The 22,464-nt window shown below is 44.1% G+C and overlaps 1 protein-coding gene across 1 annotated transcript; it reads left to right on the plus strand.

Moving 5' to 3' along the window:
* The first annotated feature begins 11,177 nt into the window (after positions 1–11,177).
* LOC138356917 (nuclear transcription factor Y subunit beta-like) lies at positions 11,178–20,610 on the plus strand. The gene is made up of 3 exons (XM_069313449.1): positions 11,178–11,239; positions 17,525–18,921; positions 20,309–20,610. Exons 1-3 carry the CDS (start codon positions 11,178–11,180, stop codon positions 20,608–20,610), a joined length of 1,761 nt encoding a protein of 586 aa, XP_069169550.1.
* Positions 20,611–22,464: the final 1,854 nt, after the last annotated feature.

Consider the following 22,464-nt stretch of genomic DNA (forward strand, 5'->3'; position numbering starts at 1 on the left):
GTCGGTGTGGTGGTTGTGGTGTTGGTCGTCGGTGTAGTGGTTGTTGGTGTTGGTCGTCGGTGTAGTGGTTGTGGTGTTGGTCGTCGGTGTGGTGGTTGTGGTGTTGGTCGTCGGTGTAGTGGTTGTGGTGTTGGTCGTCGGTGTGGTGGTTGTGGTGTTGGTCGTCGGTGTGGTGGTTGTGGTGTTGGTCGTCGGTGTAGTGGTTGTTGGTGTTGGTCGTCGGTGTAGTGGTTGTTGGTGTTGGTGTTGGTCGTCGGTGTAGTGGTTGTTAGTGTTGGTCGTCGGTGTAGTGGTTGTGGTGTTGGTGTTGGTCGTCGGTGTAGTGGTTGTGGTGTTGGTCGTCGGTGTAGTGGTTGTGGTGTTGGTCGTCGGTGTGGTGGTTGTGGTGTTGGTCGTCGGTGTAGTGGTTGTGGTGTTGGTCGTCGGTGTAGTGGTTGTTGGTGTTGGTCGTCGGTGTAGTGGTTGTTGGTGTTGGTCGTCGGTGTAGTGGTTGTGGTGTTGGTCGTCGGTGTAGTGGTTGTGGTGTTGGTCGTCGGTGTAGTGGTTGTGGTGTTGGTCGTCGGTGTAGTGGTTGTGGTGTTGGTCGTCGGTGTGGTGGTTGTGGTGTTGGTCGTCGGTGTAGTGGTTGTGGTGTTGGTCGTCGGTGTAGTGGTTGTGGTGTTGGTCGTCGGTGTAGTGGTTGTGGTGTTGGTCGTCGGTGTAGTGGTTGTTGGTGTTGGTCGTCGGTGTAGTGGTTGTGGTGTTGGTCGTCGGTGTGGTGGTTGTGGTGTTGGTCGTCGGTGTAGTGGTTGTGGTGTTGATGTTGGTCGTCGGTGTAGTGGTTGTGGTGTTGGTCGTCGGTGTAGTGGTTGTGGTGTTGGTCGTCGGTGTAGTGGTTGTTGGTGTTGGTCGTCGGTGTAGTGGTTGTGGTGTTGGTCGTCGGTGTGGTGGTTGTGGTGTTGGTCGTCGGTGTAGTGGTTGTGGTGTTGATGTTGGTCGTCGGTGTAATGGTTGTGGTGTTGGTCGTCGGTGTGGTGGTTGTGGTGTTGGTCGTCGGTGTAGTGGTTGTGGTGTTGGTCGTCGGTGTAGTGGTTGTGGTGTTGGTGTTGGTCGTCGGTGTAGTGGTTGTGGTGTTGGTCGTCGGTGTGGTGGTTGTGGTGTTGGTCGTCGGTGTAGTGGTTGTTGGTGTTGGTCGTCGGTGTAGTGGTTGTTGGTGTTGGTCGTTGGTGTAGTGGTTGTTGGTGTTGGTCGTCGGTGTAGTGGTTGTTGGTGTTGGTGTTGGTCGTCGGTGTAGTGGTTGTTGGTGTTGGTCGTCGGTGTAGTGGTTGTGGTGTTGGTGGTGGTGTGGTGGTCGTCGGTGTAGTGGTTGTGGTGTTGGTCGTCGGTGTAGTGGTTGTGGTGTTGGTCGTCGGTGTGGTGGTTGTGGTGTTGGTCGTCGGTGTAGTGGTTGTGGTGTTGGTCGTCGGTGTAGTGGTTGTGGTGTTGGTCGTCGGTGTAGTGGTTGTGGTGTTGGTCGTCGGTGTGGTGGTTGTGGTGTTGGTCGTCGGTGTAGTGGTTGTTGGTGTTGGTCGTCGGTGTGGTGGTTGTGGTGTTGGTCGTCGGTGTAGTGGTTGTGGTGTTGGTCGTCCGTGTAGTGGTTGTGGTGTTGGTCGTCCGTGTAGTGGTTGTGGTGTTGGTCGTCGGTGTAGTGGTTGTTGGTGTTGGTCGTCGGTGTGGTAGTTGTGGTGTTGGTCGTCGGTATAGTGGTTGTGGTATTGGTCGTCGGTGTAGTGGTTGTGGTGTTGGTCGTCGGTGTGGTGGTTGTGGTGTTGGTCGTCGGTGTAGTGGTTGTGGTGTTGGTCGTCGGTGTAGTGGTTGTGGTGTTGGTCGTCCGTGTAGTGGTTGTTGGTGTTGGTCGTCGGTGTGGTGGTTGTGGTGTTGGTCGTCGGTGTAGTGGTTGTGGTGTTGATGTTAGTCGTCACTCTAGTGGTTGTGACACATTAATAACCACTTACCCATTAATGTCTACAGGGGGATGTGAGGTTTAACTGTTTAGTTCACGTCCGGTAGTAACTGAAGCCTTTCCCCCATTTTCTTTTTTGGGATATTGTCATTGCATTTATATAATCTTTCCTAAACCTGCTATTGTGTGATGGAGACTGTAAATCCCTGCTACCACTATAATCTGGTCGCCCACTGTTGCTGTTCCTGGCATGTATTCTTGCCACATGAATTTCTCTGATAATTTTACTTCTTCATCCCTCCAGTGTAGCTTCAGTAAGAGAACTACACCACTTTCCTCCCCTCTGTGTATCATTATTACGTATTGTCCCAGTGGGAAGATTTCATTTACTATGTTACGGAAATCCCTTGCTTAAGCAAGGAGATCCTGCCTATTCCTTTGCCGCCTATTCAACATCATATCTGCATACTCCAGTGTAAGAAATCATCAAGAACAACAACAATACGTGCTCAGAAGCCGTGTCTACACAGACACCACCACCACCACCACCACCCTCCCCCCTCAAGTACCCAACACACCTGGACACCTGCTGTCTGGAGACCCAGCTCCAGTCGCTGGTCAACTAGCTTAACTGCCTGTTTGAGACTGCCGGCGCCACCTACACTAGGACCCGGCCATGTATATAAGCAGCTGAGTATATAAGTATATAAGCGGCAGACCTCAGAATACTCTTAGTACTCCAAGCTGTAAGATCTACTCTCGCTCCCCAGGGTGTCGGTACACTCGAGCAACTCTTGTATAAAGTATATGTCCTACACCTTTAATTTTGCTATTAATTTAATTGTCACATGTTTATATATCTTTTGCATTGTATATTGTGTTCTTGCCAAGTATCATTGAGGAATTGTATTATTTTTTGTTAAAGTAATTTTTGTTATATTAAATATTTAAGTTTTTCATTCTTTTTATAATTTATCCCGCAGTTCTCACACCGTAAAGAGGTCAGAAGCAGTTCTATTTACTTTGTTTTACTTTTTGTTATTTAATGTGATTGTCATTCCACCAGCCAGAATAGTCACTGCTCTTTTCTTTCACTTTTACCTCACACCTATAACACTTTGCAGACGACGAGTCACAATAATGTGGCTGGAGATATGGTGACCAAGTCACACATCAGAAGATGACGAGAACACGACGTTTCGCTCCATTTAGGACCAATATCAAGTCGATTGTGATGGGAGGGAGAGAGGGGCCCATCATTTCCTATGTCACTTTCATTAACATCAAGCTCCAATGTCACTTTCATTTCCATTATCACAATTATGCTTTTTTTCCTTTTTACTTTTTTCACGTGAGGGTATTCCCATATCCGGTAGGGGGAAAGATGGTTCGATTATCAAATCACTGATGACTGTTCCCTTATAGGGGACCTAATTAAGCTGGTCTTCCCTACTATCTCTCTCAGTGGTACTCTCAGTTGCTTCATTCAATTGTTCAGCCGTTCTAATTCCTTCTATTTCAAATCTCTGTTCTGAGATTTGCATCTTCCTGTACACTGTTTTCCCATTTTCTGGTCTCCTTGCATTTCTTGTTTGGTTTTCTTCTCTGATTCTATTTGCTGCCATTATAGATATATCCTGTCCAGTAAACACCACATGGTACTGTTTCTCATCCCTAAAATATATCTTTTTCAGCCAGTATATGTTTAATTGTCTTGGTTTTCGTACAATTATCTTTATTCGATTTTCGTCTCTACGAAGACTACCTAGCCTGCAGAAATATTCCATTTGCCATTGTTGCATCTTCAGCCTGAATTTTGAGTAGAATTTATTATATTTCATTATGGTCTCACTCTCTCTCTCCTCGTTTACCCTGTGTTCCCCTTTAGCTCTGATAGGTTGTAATCACCGATTAATTAGTTTCCTGCTCACTGAACCTTTTGCTGCTTCAGTACAGGTTTGATCTGGTCCTTCTCCCACTATCTCGGGTACAACAACAGGAGCAACAAGGCTACTACTAGTAGGGGCACCAAGAGCTAGACCGCACTGCCCTTCAGGTAGTGATAGGTAAGTACTCTTTCTGGCACCTGCTGCCTTCACTCTCATGTTTCTCCTTATGGCACTCTGGAGGAAATTTTTTTTGTGATCTTTACGTTTTGGAGTTTGGTCGTCTTCACAAAACGTTCGTCTACTGAATACTTTCTTTATCAAACGATCTCTGTCTTTTTTTGTACTAGCCTAGTGTGAAAACTTTCTATATACTTTGTTCAGCCTCCCTCCATCTCTACCCCCTTTAATATCTCTCACTGGATCTATTCTTTACTTTCCACTCTTCCTATCAGGAACTTCTTGTTCTCTGATACTTAACACTACTTCAACACTTTCCAACTTCCTTCTATTGTTATAGTTCCTTCTTTTCTTATATTTCCAACTTCTTACGGGGATCCTTATTGTCTTGTAGGCTGCTTATTGCCTCCCTCGTGTCTTCCGGCTCCTTCCTGGTTTATCTCCAGACTGGAGTGAACCTCTCGTTGAATGACTCAGTGTTCCCCTCCCTCGATGTATGTTCTCTTGTCCCACTTTCATGTTTGTTCCCTTTATACTGAGTTAGGTTAGACTACATGAGAGAGAGAGAGAGAGACAGTGATAGAGGAGAGGTAGATAGAAGAGGAGAGGGTGATGTGTAGGAGTCTTGGTGGGTGTGGGGGGGGGGGGTGTCTGTGTGCGTGTGAGAGGGGTGGGGGAGGGGGGCTGGGGCGGGGAGAAGGGGGGGAGGGGGGAAGTAATTATAGGGTGTGAGCTGTGGAAATTATTCCACTAAGGTGGAAAATGACTACCGAAAGGGCCGGTATCTCCTATCTATGAACTCTAATTATATATCATTTTGAGTAACAAAGTAGCCATATAGATATAACATTACCCCCCCCCCCCATCAATACAGCTTCACAGACTTAGGGAGGCGTGTTAACCTGTCCCGCTCATACAACTAATTCAAATAAGTTTATTGAGGTATAAATAAACACAAAGGGATGAGGTAGCCCAAGCTGTTCTCACCCCGCTTGGGCCGCTATACCGAGCCTAGCGGCTTATGGAGGTCTGGCAGTGTGTCACTGTAATGTGGACCTATTACACACGCCTCTCCACTTCCTCAATACTCAGGTAAGTTCTCCTGATATTTAATAACACGCTTCCTTATGCATTACATAATTTGGTTACAGTAATGTCTCCTTCACCCCCCCCCCCCCCGCCTTCAGCGGCCATTTGAATTTGTTCTTGTTTCAGTGTCAATGGAAATTAAATGCCTATACCTGACCCCCGGAACGGAAATGGTTGGGCACATTTCCTATCAACTAATGCCTCTGTTCACCTAGCAGTAAATAGGTACGCGGGAGCTAGTCAGCATGTTGTGGGAAGTTGTATCCCGGAGAAGGGGGGGGGGGTCATAAAAGAGCTTTAGGTGGGGTGGGGCGGTTCCTTGATATAAGCGTGTCGTGTTGTAGTGCCAGTGTTGGAGGGTCAGTGTTGGAGAGCCAGTGTTGGAGTAGTAGTGTTGGTGTTTCAGTGTTGGAGAGCCAGTGTAGGTGTGTCCATGTTGGTGTGTTCATGTTGTAGTGCCAGTGTTGGATGGTCAGTGTTGGAGAGCCAGAGTTGGAGTGGCAGTGTTGGTGTGTCAGTGTTGGAGAGCCAGTGTAGGTGTGTCCATGTTGTAGTGCCAGTGTTGGAGGGTCGGTGTTGGAGAGCCAGTGTTATAGTGCCAGGGTAGTGAGCAACAACTCAGGAGTGAGCAGAAGGCGTGCAACAAGGACTGGCCCCACCATTAACAAGGTCACCGCCCCCCGCACCATTCTTATGGTTGCCACAACCCGGTTACACCATTACCATAACTGTGTTAGTCCGGCCATAACGCCACCAGACCGTCTTTATGTCTTCTCTTGATCTTTTTAGGACCTCCTTAGGTTCTTCATTGTTTATCCTGGAGTCTCTCACTCAAATGCACAATGCTCTCTTAAATTACTCAATTAATGCTATATTCGCAGCATTAATGTTATATATATATATATATATATATATATATATATATATATATATATATATATATATATATATATATATATATATATATAATATATATATATATATATATATATATTGGTGTATACTGGCAGCAGGTTTTCTTTCAAACATGTTTCATTGAATATGACCGCATATTCTGTGTTTATTATTTTCTGGTTTAGGGCTTCTATCCCTCTAACTATTTTCTTAGCATCAGGGCTTAATTGAAATAGGAGTTCTCCAAAACTCATTTTCGTACTTTTGAGGTGAAGAAAAGAAGTGATTTACTATAGAGTGTATTAAACTTATTTATATAATTTGCACAACGTTTCGAACCTCCATGGTTCATTCTCAAGTGAACAGATCTTACAATACTAGTTGATTTTATACCCGCACTGGGTCAGGTGATAATACAATAAAGGTGAAAACATGGGGGGATACATAAGGGATAAATGTGAGGTGAAACATAGAGGCTGCAGAAGGCTTATTGGCCCATACGAGGCAGCTCCTATCTAAACACAAAGATTAATCCAGTGTAATTGGCCTATTATGTTGGACATTGTCTTCTGTGTTGGCATCGATATGTTCTTGTCTTGTCCTTACTCTCATTGTGGGTAGAGTAAATAGTTCCGTGATTTGGGTGTTCATGGTAGGTCGCTCTATTCTTAATATATATATATATATATATATATATATATATATATATTATTATATATTGTGACGGGAAACGTTAGTGGTCGTGCAGTCTCTGTAATGCCAGTCACAAAATATTAAAAAAAAAAAAAAAGTTAAACTGCAAAGGTGTCTTCACAGTGAGATAAACTGTAGGATAAAGCAGAGGAAAAAAACATAAAAATACTTTACTTTAAAAATAAATTAAACAAGTTACAAAAATATTCAGGCTTGGCTTTAATACAAAGTGTGCAAAACAAACATGATGAATAATCAAATTTACGTTAAGTTAAGGTGCAAAATGAAATATGGTGCAGAATACTGTTAGCTAGTCTGACTAAATCCGTTACCACACTGAGATGTGTCAACGGGTCTACTCAATTGAGCACACAGGAGTAATCTGAATCTTGGAGAGCTGGGTAGCCCTATTTATACAGAATATCGGCCGGCCAGATGGCGCTGATGGCTTCTTTAACTATTAACCAGCTCACTTCAACTGCTTGTTTCGGAGGGTGTGGCCTCCCAGCGACCCAGGTGCGAGGTGGGGTGACGGGCTGTGGTAAAGGGGCGAGACTGGTAGTACTGTCTAGACGTCTGGAAGCAGTAGTTGTTGTTGTTCTTGACTGCAGTTCTTGATTACATAGACGTGAATGAGTAGAATAGGCGATAATGGAGTAGGCCGAATCTCTTCCTACTGATTTTACTGTGTGAGCTCTTCCCCAAAGACTGCTCCTATTGCCTACTCGACTGCAGCGGAATGTAGAATAGTAGGAGTGGATGAGTCCACCCCGTGAACTCTTGAAAGTGCGTCGGCGACGACGTTGTTGGAGTCTTTGATGAAGTTGATGGTGATGTTGAAGTTCTGCAGGTACAGGGCCCAGTGAAGCAGATGTTGGTTGGTGAACTGAGTCTGCTGCAGAAGCTGGAGAGGATGGTGCTTGAAGATGGATCGACGAGAATGGTGATCCAAGGAGAGGGTGAGATTGATCCTCTGATGCAAGACCTAGCGTAGCAAGCGCTGATGGCAGAACAGTGTTAACAGTAGGAACCGAAAGAGATTGTGATACATGACATTCACATGGTGATGTAGGATTCAGCGAAGTTTGGAGAATTGATCCTGACGGAGGGACCGAAGAATGTTGAAGTCCGAGGTGAGGTTGAAGTTGTAACCTAGTAGATTGGATGATACGTTGTGTGGCACGTCGGGCAGGATGTTGAGTGGCTCCTCTCTGATGACTGTAGCTATAGTTCATGATCCCATCTCGCGGTGGTGTGATGGTGTTCCTATCGTCAGGGTGGAAGACTGAAGATTTTCTAATGCCTGGCAGGGCAAGACTGAAGTTAGTACTAGACAAGGATTTACGCCTTTCAAATGCAATGGAAGGCAAGTTTGTCTTACAATATTTTAGCTGAGGGCTGGTAAAGTTGTCTGGAGGAGCACGTTTATTCGGATTTGGTTCATAGAGAGAAGGATCTTTCCTGGTGTTGGAATAGATCGAGAATTTAGAACCATTGTAGTCAGACCAAGTACAACCAGAAGGACTAGACAATACCTTGGTGAAGTTGGTTGTCTTACTCAGATCGTTGGAGGAGATGGTGTCATACTTGTTCTGACTTTCCTGGCGGTGTCCGTACAGCAGGCACTGCTTCCCGAGGTGTTTCACAACGTTAGCAGCCATACTGTTCTGGACGGAAACTGCTGTAGAATACCTGACGGTAGAACACGGGACAGTATATAAAGGAATATTACCTGAGCTTGTCTGGGACAGAGGCTCGTCATAGTTGATGGTATGGCTGAACGGTTCAGAAGACACTGGTACCTGCATCATTGGTACCTTTAATAGAGGAGCGTTCGGCTTACCTGTCATCTGAGACATGTGACAATTTTTTAGGAAGGTTTTGACATCCCGAATCATACCTGGCCAGTAGTAGTCCTGTTTCAGGGTCTTGTAGGTCTTGTAGAAGCCGTAGAGTGAGCGAGATCCCCGGACCAGACGCAAGATATCTGATCGTAGGCTGTAGGGAACTACCAGTCGTTTGATGGTGGCCCGATCGTCGTTCACCTTCAATTTCCTGGTTCTATATTGCCGGTACAACACTTTATTTTCAACAAAGAAACCAGGGATAGTGTTAGGTTGTGTCTCAGCCTGTAATAATAAAGATGTTAAGGAGAGATCCTCTCTCTGCAACTTACGGAACTCCAGCACTGTGAGATTCGGGGGGAGGCTCTGAGGATCTTGAGGAACAGCTGCAGCAGCTGGTTTCGGGCGAGCAGCTGTGGCCCGCTTCGTCACCATAACAGGAGGGAAGACGTTGTCAGAAGCTGTTGCTTGGACCTCTTCAACCAACTGCAAAACAGAATTTTCCACTGCCGAGTCACATACCTGGGGATCTTCCTTGATGATTACATTCGCAGGTTGTTGATCTTCTGCCAAGTCGTTACCCAGAAGAAGTTGAACTCCTGACATGGGAAAAGGCTTTTCCCGGATGGCGACTTGGACTTCACCTTGCATAAACGGACAATCCAGGCGGACTCTGGCAATTGGATATGGTGTAGCAGCAGTTACGTCCGTGATGAGAACAGTTTCTCCAGTGTAGATGACGTTGGGTACTGCTGATTTCAGAAGAATGGACTGTAGAGCAGCTGTGTTCCTCAAGATCTTCACTTTGAACCTTTCCTCCGAATTTCCACGGCTGGCAGAGACTGTTCCGGAGTACAAGTGTCTGTTGAAGAGAGAAGGATCAGTGGAAGAAACAAAAATATTCATTACAGGCTTAGGACTCTTATGAATTTTAGGAGGTGATTTGGGCTTATTTTCACTGCTGACCTTACAGTGAGGATTGGTACACTTTTTTATGGTATGCTCATAGTCTTTGCAATAATTGCAATACAACGAGGAGTTCACATTACCGGTACTCACTTTTTCAGGACTAAACCAGGAGGTCTTACTAGATGGCGTGTCAGTTGGTACTCTATGAATAAGACTGTAGGAGTCAGCCAATTGAGCACATCTGGTAAGGTCTTTTTCTTCCTTGTCGGCTAGGTAGAGACGTATTGAATTAGGTACACGCCTGAGGAATTCTTCCACCAGGATGAGGTTGACGAGATCTGTAAAGGTGGAGACTTGTGCGGCTTCCAGCCACTTCATAAAATATCTCTTTTTGTTATTTGTAAACTCTAGATAAGTGGTAGCACCTGCTTTAAGGTAATCCCTTAACTTACGTGTGTAGGTCTCGGTGGAGAGGAGGTAGGCATCGAGCACTGCTTGCTTCAGTACCTGGTAGTCGGTTTCAGACGCTATAGTACTGAGAGTCACTGCAGCTCTACCTGTTAAATGAGACCTGAGAAGCACAGACCACTGGTTGATACCTGGTTGATGGGGTTCTGGGAGTTCTTCTACTCCCCAAGCCCGGCCAGAGGCCAGGCTTGACTTGTGAGAGTTTGGTCCACAAGGCTGTTGCTTGGAGCGGCCCGCAGGCCCACATACCCACCACAGCCCGGTTGGTCCAGCACTCCTTGGAGGAATAAATCTAGTTTCCTCTTGAAGATGTCCACGGTTGTTCCGGCAATATTTCTTATGCTCGCTGGGAGGACGTTGAACAACCGCAGACCTCTGATGTTTATACAGTGTTCTCTGATTGTGCCTATGGCACCTCTGCTTTTCACTGGTTCTATTCTGCATTTTCTTCCATATCGTTCACTCCAGTACGTTGTTATTTTACTGTGTAGATTTGGTACTTGTCCCTCCAGTATCTTCTAGGTGTATATTATTTGATATCTCTCTCGTCTTCTTTCTAGTGAGTACATTTGGAGGGCTTTGAGACGATCCCAATAATGATCCCGAGGCCAGCTAAGTTGGGTAGCCAGAGCCTCAAATGAAGTAAAAAAGACATCTACTTCTGCCTCATGATGATGGCATTAACTTAATTGCATGTGAAAGGTTAAAACGTACAGGAAGTTTAGCTTCAGCTTGTTGGCACCGAGTGTGGTGTGTAGTTTCCAAGTCGAGTTCTATTCAACGGTGGTCTAGAGCACTATCGGCTTGTTTCTTCTCATGTTTACGTTGTATCTTCAGCTCGCGTTCTTTTACGTTGAGCTGTTCCCTCTCACGCTCACGTTGGAATTCAACCTGCTCACGTTGTAGGGCAGCTAGTTCTTTCTCATGCTCACGTTGTTTTTCAGCGAGCTCAAGTTGAAGTTCGGCTTCCCGTTCCTTCCTTTGGAGAGCTTCCTTTCCAAAGGCAGCTTATTCTTTCAGATGTTCACGTTCTGCGTTAGCGAGGTCTAGCTTCAATTTTATGGCTGCCAAGGCGTTCTTGTCTACAATTAAGTATTGTTCATGAGATTCAGGAGTAATAGCATCATTGTCTAATAAGTGGTCCAAGATGAAGTTATGCAAATCAGTTTTAGTGGCTCCATGTGGGGCTGTAAGGTGGTACTCATTTACTAGAGTCAGCATCTCCGCCTTGGTGGCACGAACTGTGTGCTCACTTCATCGTTTAGATTCTGTCTAAATGTGGAAAGACGAAACATGGTGAATGATAGCAAATATATGCAAGAGAATACTCAGGTGGATGTACCAAAATATGAAATGTCAGTGACAGGATGACGTGGCAACGGTAAACTATCCTGTTTTAAACTTAATAATCAAGGTTACAATCAAGAACAATAATGAAACTAAGCGTTTCAAGAAAGTAGGGAATCGTGTACCCGGTACTCTATATCACGAGGATAAGGGCAAGAGGGATCCTACTTGAATGGTGAGACAATTGTTTCGAAGGTAGTCCAAAAATGTAGGTATTTCTTACCTTGTCTCTAATGACAAGAGCAAAGGTAAGAGGTGTCCTACTAAAACTAGATAGTACTTACTGAATTAACAATCTTTGTGCTCTGGAAAAGATTGTTAACTCCCTACCTGTGTAAGTGCCATATCTCTGACCGATGTGTAGGGGTGCGAAGTGTCAACTAATGACGAGAACTGCTTGTAGGGGTCCCAACCTTACAGCATAGTCCGTGCGAGAGGAACTTTGGCCCTCTATATCCTCCTACGTTCGGGTTGTAAAGATGCGGGTGAACTTGACCCGAAGACAGACCAAAGTACCAGGGTACCAAAGGGGGTGTTCTGTCTGAATGAGAACTCTCCTGTAGGGACGAGAATAAGGTGGAAACACAAGATATAGCAAAGATTATGGAACAACCAATCACAAGTATGACTGTGGCCACCAGACACCACGTAATCCAAAGTCATCCAACAGTCATATAATGCTACATCTAGAAAGCAAACAGTATGAAGCACCATTAAAATTAGTCAAAGAATAAGAGTTCTGAAAAATTAAATTTGTAATAAAGCCAAGTACAGTTACCACAACTTTAAGTGAAGAGTCTAGAAGCATAACCTGAGTGAAGCTCCTAGGGCAGGTCCCCAATTTGTGACGGTAAACTTTAGTGGTCGTGTAGTCTCTGTAATGCCAGTCACAAAATATTAAGAAAAAAAAAAGAGAAAAAAAGTTAAACTGCAAAGGTGTCTTCACAGTGAGATAAACTGTAGGATAAAGCTGAGGGAAAAAACATTTAAAAACACTTTACTTTAAAGATAAATTAAACAAATTACAAAAATATTCAGGCTTGGCTTTAATACAAAGTGTGCAAAACAAACAATGATGATTAATCAAATTTACGTTAAGTTAAGGTGCAAAATAAAATATGGTGCAGAATACTATGAGCTAATCTGACTGTTGAATTAACTGTTGATTAACTGTTGAATGTAGTACACTAATTATAAATTAACACAATGTTTCGAACCTACATGGTTCATTCTCAAGTGATGGGACTTTACTGGACGTATTGGATTTATACCATTAGGGTAGGTCAGGTACATCCCTCTTTCCATTTCTCCATCTGTCTATCCACCAATCTATATAACCACCAATTCATCCATGATCTATCCATCCACCTTCTTATCTTTCTATTTATATATCCATCCACCTATCCGTTAATTTGTCTACTATCTCTCTCTGTCTCTCTGACTGTGTCTGCCTATCTGTCTCATATTAAAATATAATGGTCTAATGTGTGGGTGGTCGCCAGTGAGAGGAGCCAACGGTGTGATTTACTAAACAAAAGTATAGTTACCCCTATACCGTTACCCACAGTCATAAGGGGGCCTCGTAGCCTGGTGGATAGCGCGCAGGACTCGTAATTCTGTGGCGCGGGTTCGATTCCCGCACGAGGCAGAAACAAATGGGCAAAGTTTCTTTCACCCTGAATGCCCCTGTTACCTAGCAGTAAATAGGTACCTGGGTGTTAGTCAGCTGTCACGGGCTGCTTCCTGGGGGTGGAGGCCTGGTCGAGGACCGGGCCGCGGGGACACTAAAGCCCCGAAATCATATCAAGATCAAGATAACCCCTTACTGTGGTAAGTGTAGTGTGTTAAACGTTTGACACTGTGGAAGACTCGTCTGTTGTATGCGAGTACGGGCAAATTATTGACAGCAGGAAAGTTTTGTTAATTTCCCCGAGATCAACGAATAACGGTGCATATTACTATAAGAAAAATAAGTTATGAAATGTTTGCTTTGAAAACATTTTTATGTAGCTGGGGGACAATGCCAAACATCGTCGCAGGGGTCTGAATGTAACACTGGCACGCTGTTTCTTTTTTAATTATGGCGACCCCGACCAGATTATGTTCATCCCACACCCCAGACCATTCCCTCTGCTAATTTGGATGAGGCTAGCCCCAAACATCCGGCCTGGGACAGACAAACAGTGAAACATTATCTATTATATGTATAATAGATATATACCTATATGGTGTAGATGATGGGAACAAGGTATATATAATGGGAAACTCCAAGAGAGAGAGAGAGAGAGAGAGAGAGAGAGAGAGAGAGAGAGAGAGAGAGAGAGTAGTCAGTATATATGCGTGAGACGCCTGAGAACACAGAAATAAGACGAACAAATCATAGAGAGAACAATAAATGTGAACAAACATGATTATTCAAGAAAGGAATAGCAGCGAGAGAATATGAAATACACATGTATGGGAAAATATGCAAGCTCAGGCTGAAGGTCAGTTGATAGAGCCTCGGTTAACACGCGAGAGGTCCGCGGTTCGAGTCTCCTACAGCCCAGGTGAAGAAAAAATATGCAATGTCAGTAAAGCAAGAATAATAAGAAATAGAGAAATGATTCACGGGAACAATTCGGCTTTTTTAATTGTGAAGAATTCTGTCCAACATGTATATATGAAAAACAGCAGAGGTCCGAGAACACTGCCTTGGGGCACTCCACTTACAAGTGTGTCCCACTCGGACATAACTCACATTTGAAGCAGTCTCCCATGAAGCAGAGTCTGGGAAGCTTTGCTACATCAAGGCAACCTGTCCTCTTGCAAAGAACGTCGCATTTAGATCGTATGCGTTACATAAGGCCAAAAATTGTCGTACTTAATAATGGAAGCGGATGGCGAAAGTGACGTACTGTCCCGTTTTCTGTTTTGGGTCCTCTGGTAGGTTAGGAGAGGACACTTTAAATTGACTGTTTTCTTGAAGTTGGGAAACCTTAGGAGGACGGACGGGCCAAAATAAATAGCATGACAATCCTTTCCACTCTCACCTCACTCAAATGTGCCAGAACAGAACGAGTCCATATATATTAAACATGTGTGGCTCTTAGCAAAGCCTTATTGTGATAAGTATAAATCTGAATACATATTTTTCATGATGTACACGAATAGTTTTTTATAATTATAGATTCAAAATATTTTCATATGATAAATGTTTGATGGACAGTTAGACGTAAATAATTTATTTGTCTTATTGAAAAGCAACACCACATTCACAAGTAACGTTGTTATGTTACCTAACCCAAGATTTACGGAACGTTCCAAGGGTTAATCCATCTTTCAAGTTCAAGTCCATCCAATCTATCTTTCACAAATAAATTCTCAATTGATCCTAAAATATTGTATGACTCTCTGGAATCCTAACAGTGTTTTATTTCACAGTTGTCACATGCTATGATACAGCTGAATTACTTGTGGTCAATGCTCACTTACTCCTTTTGTATTTATTTTGTATCTTTGACAAACGTATGTATCTATGTATCTTTCCACAGCTGGGTGGACAGCGTTTTGGATTCGTAGTCCTGAGGTTCCGGGTTCGATCCCCGGTGGAATCGAAGACAAATGGGCAAAAGGTTTCTTTCACCCTGATGCCCCTGATACCTAGCAGTAAATAGGTATCTGGGAGTTAGATAGCTGCTACGAGCTGATTCCTGCGGGATGGGGGGGGGGGTAACAAAACGAAGGCCTGGTCGAGGACCGGGCCGCGGGGACGCTAAGCCCCGAAATCATCTCATGATAACGTTGTCCATCCTGTTGACTTTGTACTTATGACAGCCTTAAGGAAAATGACGTTCATCCCTTGAAATCCTGGTCAGTGTCTCTTGTGTTACACAAACACACTTGTGTTACACAAACACTCTTGTGTTACACAAACACTCTTGTGTTACACAAACACTCTTGTGTTACGCAAACACTCTTGTGTTACACAAACACTCTTGTGTTACACAAACACTCTTGTGTTACACAAACACTCTTGTGTTACACAAACACTCTTGTGTTACACAAACACTCTTGTGTTACACAAACACTCTTGTGTTACGCAAACACTCTTGTGTTACACAAACACTCTTGTGTTACACAAACACTCTTGTGTTACACAAACACTCTTGTGTTACACAAACACTCTTGTGTTACGCAAACACTCTTGTGTTACACAAACACTCTTGTGTTACACAAACACTCTTGTGTTACACAAACACTCTTGTGTTACACAAACACTCTTGTGTTACACAAACACTCTTGTGTTACACAAACACTCTTGTGTTACACAAACACTCTTGTGTTACACAAACACTCTTGTGTTACACACTCTTGTGTTACACAAACACTCTTGTGTTACGCAAACACTCTTGTGTTACACAAACACTCTTGTGTTACACAAACACTCTTGTGTTACACAAACCAGCGCTCGATTTAAATCCTTTCCTTGCGTGATCGAACATTTCTCTCTTGGTCAGATTATACCTAAACAACTTTCGTACAGATAAGTAAATTTTGGTGAGTTTGCGTACTCACTTAGTACATACGGATTACTTTATACCGATTACTTTACCCTTGTAAACCATTAGCAATAACAGCAGATGCCACAAGAAACCCAGGATACCCGTCTATGTGTGAGAAACACTGCAGTAGAGCTGTCTCTCAGTATATCAGTGATGTACACTGAAGAACACTTGTCTTTTTGTACGTCTGTGAGACAGTACTGTAGTACAATGTGAACTCACAGACAGGTACATATAACTGCGTACCGGTAATTGTGGAATCGATTTAGAGACCACAATTACCTTTGTGGACACAATCACCTCTGTGGACTCTAAATCGAGAAGAGGAACGATTGTTAGTTAACCAATATACTGTGTGTGTTTACATGACGGCCGGAAATCAACAGAGAACCGCAAGACACCCTTGGAATAAGACTGTTACGGCCCTATTGGGTCGCAACTAGAGTTTGGGTATCCGGCCCCAAGTTAGTAGTGGCTTTCAAGGGGTGTGTTCTGTAACGCAAGTAAATTAAAGGGGAAGGGATACAAATGCACTGCTTTTGTATATATATTGCTACCAACACCATAAATAAATATATCATAGTCACACACGGGTTACTATAACTACACTTATTATATACAGATTAGTCTTCCTCTGAAGACACAGGATGCTCCATGGTGCTCAAGATGAGTAGCCCTGGTTCTCTTCGTCGTGGCCCACGATGAATCCTCTGATTCTCTCGGCGAATCTACCCCGGCCACAGGCCAGCCAAATCACAGTCCCACTGGGTGCACCGTCGTGGAGGCCTTCAACCACAAATCCAGCCTGTAGCTGGCAGGTTCCGATCAGCTCTGCTGTGTAGGCCACTCCACGACCGATACTAGGGTTGCGAGCCCTAGGCAGGAGCCTCGTGTGATTCCGCAGATCACTCTCCTCTCTCCGCACCACATTGGCTAGTCTCTTCCACCAGCCAGCCCCCCAGATAAGACGATTCCTGGTACTGCCACGTCACAGGCAGGCTAACACACTCAACAGTGTTCATCCGGGGGTGACTCACAGCTTCTGCAGCAAACACGTGGAGAGACTTTGGCTGCCTTGGGTAGACTGATCCATCGTCCAATACAACAGTCCCAGGTCGACTCTGTAATCAGACATGTCATTAGTACTAGGGACACTCTAGGGCACCTCACTTACAGGCTTAGACACAAACGTCCACCTATCTACTCCATAGATGGCGTTGCTGTCTAAGCGCCACCTCACCAGAGGTCAACAGCGGCTATGTCACGAGCTGATTAAGACGGGAATCCAGCCCCTGTGGCCGGTATATCCCGTCCTCACTAGATGGCCTCGTCCATTTGGAGGGGGTTTCGGGAGCTGACCCACAGATGGCGTGGTCGTCACCGCTCCGTGCCCGGACGCTAGATTCGGGCCCGTAACAAAGACATGAAAATGATATTGGCAAACTTGATATATCATCCTGACCTCAACAAAACCAAATGCGGCCAATACATGAACGAAAAATACACTACATACAGCAGGAACTACCAAAATATCGCTGTCGGCCAAAACTACTAAGACATCAACAAGTACAAACATCACCCACACAACCATCACATATGAACAACAATAACATCTCCTGCAACAAAAATAACTAGCAAAAAATCTGCAACAATAAGAATTACCAAAAACATCTCCCACATCAACGAGAACTATAAATATCATTGACCACATCGACAAGAACTACCAAAAACATCTCCCACATCAACAAGAACTACCAAAAACATCTCCCACATCACCAAGAACTACCAAAAACATCTACATCAACAACAAGAACTACCAAAAACATCTCCCACACCAACAAGAACTACCAAAAACATCTCCCACATCACCAAGAACTACCAAAAACATCTCCCACAACAACAAGAACTACCAAAAACATCTCCCACACCAACAAAAACTATCAAAAACATCACCATCAACGAGAACTACCAAAAACATCTCCCACATCAACAAGAACTACCAAAAACATCTCCCACATCAACAAGAACTACCAAAAACATCTCCCACATCAACAAGAACTACCAAAAACATCTCCCACATCAACAAGAACTACCAAAAACATCTCCCACATCAACAAGAACTACCAAAAACATCTCCATCAACAACAAGAACTACCAAAAACATCTCCCACATCAACAAGAACTACCAAAAACATCTACATCAACAAGAACTACTAAAAAACATCTCCCACATCAACAAGAACTACCAAAAACATCTCCCACATCAACAAGAACTACCAAAAACATCTCCCACATCAACAAGAACTACCAAAAACATCTCCCACATCAACAAGAACTACCAAAAACATCTCCCACAACAACAAGAACTACCAAAAACATCTCCCACATCAACAAGAACTACCAAAAACATCACCCACAACAACAAGAGCTACCAAAAACATCTACATCAACAAGAACTACTAAAAAACATCTCCCACATCAACAAGAACTACCAAAAACATCTCCCACATCAACAAGAACTACCAAAAACATCTCCCACATCAACAAGAACTACCAAAAACATCTCCCACAACAACAAGAACTACCAAAAACATCTCCCACAACAACAAGAAATACCAAAAACATCTCCCACAACAACAAGAACTACCAAAAACATCTCCCACAACAACAAGAACTACCAAAAACATCTCCCACAACAACAAGAAATACCAAAAACATCTACATCAACAAGAACTACCAAAAACATCACCCACAACAACAAGAACTACCAAAAACATCTACATCAACAAGAACTACTAAAAAACATCTCCCACATCAACAAGAACTACCAAAAACATCTCCCACATCAACAAGAACTACCAAAAACATCTCCCACATCAACAAGAACTACCAAAAACATCTCCCACAACAACAAGAACTACCAAAAACATCTCCCACAACAACAAGAAATACCAAAAACATCTACATCAACAAGAACTACCAAAAACATCTCCCACATCAACAAGAACTACCAAAAACATCTCCCACAACAACAAGAACTACCAAAAACATCTCCATCAACAAGAACTACCAATATAGTGCTCGCAACAAAGCAATACCATTTTCCAGATGGGTTTCAGGGAGAGGAGTTAGGATGATTCACAGAGGCAATACTACAATGGTTGTGTGAGAGTCGCCAGGAACTTCACCTTCAGTTAAGTAAATTCCCTCCAGTTTGTATCTGCCTTCACGAAACAATTTTAGGTTGGAAGGCATTATGCCTCCCTCCTGGGGCTGCTTGCTCTCTCCCCTTGCCCAGGGAAGGTGGGGGGAAGGCGTCTTGTGGAGGGGGCTGCCTCATACCTTCATTCTCAGCAGTATTTTCACGCATTGTCTACTGATGCATTATCTGCTTTTGCCATGTCTACTGATGTTATATCTACTCATGTATTATATATTAAATCTTCTCTCCGCGTGGTAGATGTGCAACTATACTTGGGAAGGGATAAATTATATGCATTCAATAATTATCGCCAATAGATTTGGTGTTTATTGTGCAATTATACAACGTAATTGGCAACTCTTTGTAAATAAAACTAAGCTATATACCAAGCTGGCGGACATAACTGTGATCCTCAAGGAGTTATTGTCAATGACAGTCATCGTAATGATCACCTCCAGTTGTGATTCTTATGACAGAGGGCTCACTAACGCAAAGATCCAACCACTTGGGCTGGACGGTCTCGCTTCATGCAGGTCGGCGTTCAATCCCCGACCGTCCAAGTGGTTGGGCACCATTCTTTCCCCCCCCCCGTCCCATCCCAAATTCTTATGCTGACCCCTTCCCACTGCTATATTGTCCTATGGGCTTGGTGCTTTCCCCTGTAATTCCCTGTCTTCCCTCACTGGAGCAAAGATCAGCAAGACGGTGTTCGGACACGAGTAGATAAGCTTCTTTTCCAGGCATTGAGCTGGAATAACACTGGACTCCGAGGAACATGTAAACCAATCGATAAGAGAAGTGGAATATTTCTCTCCTATACACTTCATGACAGTAGTGCTTTTACTGCTGGAAACTTCAGGAAAATATACACGAGACCAATTGTTGGCTGGAGTGAAAGGTGTTCCCGTAGGAGCGGCCCGGCGGGGCCTCAGAACAGCAGTTGGATGACTCTCTTGAACACACAGCTCATGTAACATAGATCTCATTACGACCGGGTTTAAGTGCTTTAACAATCCGTCTGTTTGTGACAGATGCTTCCTAAATGAAGCCAATATGCAGTTCCGAGTAACGTGTCTCTCCCAGCCCACGGGATGTAATATCCTGAAGACCTTCTAGACTGTAAGTTGCGTTTTATGTCACGCTGATATTTCTGGCAACGTTTGAGCTGCAAGTGATACATGAATACCTACAAATAAGAGCTTAATTAAGCTGTTTCATGAATGAGTGACTTAATTTCTAAAAAAAATCACTCGTTTGTGAAGTATATATTGGAGTGCACAACTGGACACCAGACAATCCTGGGCGAGATGAAGTACTTTCATATGTTACAGGACCAGAGACTTACATGGGCAATGCACAGAATGATGGACCAGAGACTTACATGGGCAATGCACAGAATGATGGACCAGAGACTTACATGGGCAATGCACAGAATGATGGACCAGAGACTTACATGGACAATGCACAGAATGATGGACCAGAGACTTACATGGACAATGCACAGAATGATGGACCAGAGACTTACATGGGTAATGCACAGAATGATGGACCAGAGACATGGGTAATGCACAGAATGATGGACCAGATACTTACATGGGCAATGCACAGAATGATGGACCAAAGACTTACATGAGTAATGCACAGAATGATGGACCAAAGACTTACATGGGTAATGCACAGAATGATGGACCAAAGACTTACATGGGTAATGCACAGAATGATAGACCAGAGACTTACATGGGTAATACACAGAATGATAGATCAGAGACTTACATGGGTAATGCACAGAATGATGGACCAGATACTTACATGGGTAATGCACAGAATGATGGACCAGAGACATGGGTAATGCACAGAATGATGGACCAGAGACATGGGTAATGCACAGAATGATGGACCAGAGACTTACATGGTCAGTGCACAGAATGATGGACCAGAGACTTACATGGTCAGGGCACAGAATGATGGACCAAAGACTTACATGGGTAATGCACAGAATGATGGACCAGAGACTTACATGGGTAATGCACAGGATGATGGACCAGATACTTACATGGGTAATGCACAGGATGATGGACCAGATACTTACATGGGTAATGCACAGGATGATGGACCAGAGACTTACATGGTCAGTGCACAGTATGGTGGACCAGAGACTTACATTGGTCGTGCATAATAGGGTGTTACTGTACTACATAGGAGACTTAGATGGTGTTATGTAGGCACAGTTACCCTACATAACCCTCAGGTACCCTACATAATCCTACATAACCCTCAGGTACCCTGCATAACCATCAGGTACCCTACATAATCCTACATAACCCTCAGGTACCCTGCATAACCATCAGGTACCCTACATAATCCTACATAACCATCAGGTACTCTACATAACCCTCAGGTACCCTACATAACCCTCAGGTACCCTACATAACCCTATATAACCCTCAGGTACCCTACATAACCCTCAGGTACCCTACATAACCCTCAGGTACCCTACATAACCCTCAGGTACCCTACATAACCCTCAGGTACCCTACATAACCCTCAGGTACCCTACATAACCCTCAGGTACCCTACATAACCCTATATAACCCTCAGGTACCCTACATAACCCTACATAACCCTCAGGTACCCTAGATAACCCTCAGGTAGCCTACGTAACCCTCAGGTACCCTACATAACCCTCAGGTACCCTAGATAACCCTCAGGTACCCTACATAATCCTACATAACCCTCAGGTACCCAACATAACCCTCAGGTACCCAACATAACCCTCAGGTACCCTACATAACCCTCAGGTACCCTACATAACCCTCAGGTACCCTACATAACCCTCAGGTACTCTACATAACCCTCAGGTACCCTACATAACCCTCAGGTACTCTACATAACCCTCAGGTACCCTACATAACCCTACATAACCCTCAGGTACCCTACATAACCCTACATAACCCTCAGGTACCCTACATAACCCTCAGGTACTCTACATAACCCTCAGGTACCCTACATAACCCTACATAACCCTCAGGTACCCTACATAACCCTTACAGTTACCCTACAGTAACCCTACAGGTAACCCTACATAACCCTCAGGTACCCTACATAACCCTCAGGTACCCTACATAACCCTCAGGTACCCTACATAACCCTCAGGTACCCTACATAACCCTACATAACCCTCAGGTACCCTACATAACCCTCAGGTACCCTACATAACCTTCAGTTACCCTACATAACCCTCAGGTACCCTACATAACCCTCAGGTACCCTACATAACCCTCAGGTACCCTACATAACCCTCAGGTACCCTACATAACCTTCAGTTACCCTACATAACCCTACATAACCCTCAGGTACCCTACATAACCCTACATAACCCTCAGGTACCCTACATAACCCTACATAACCCTCAGGTACCCTACATAACCCTCAGGTACCCTACATAACCCTCAGGTACCCTACATAACCCTCAGGTACCCTACATAAC

Source organism: Procambarus clarkii, chromosome 75 (assembly GCF_040958095.1).
Source record: "Procambarus clarkii isolate CNS0578487 chromosome 75, FALCON_Pclarkii_2.0, whole genome shotgun sequence".
NCBI classification, from domain to species: domain Eukaryota; kingdom Metazoa; phylum Arthropoda; class Malacostraca; order Decapoda; family Cambaridae; genus Procambarus; species Procambarus clarkii.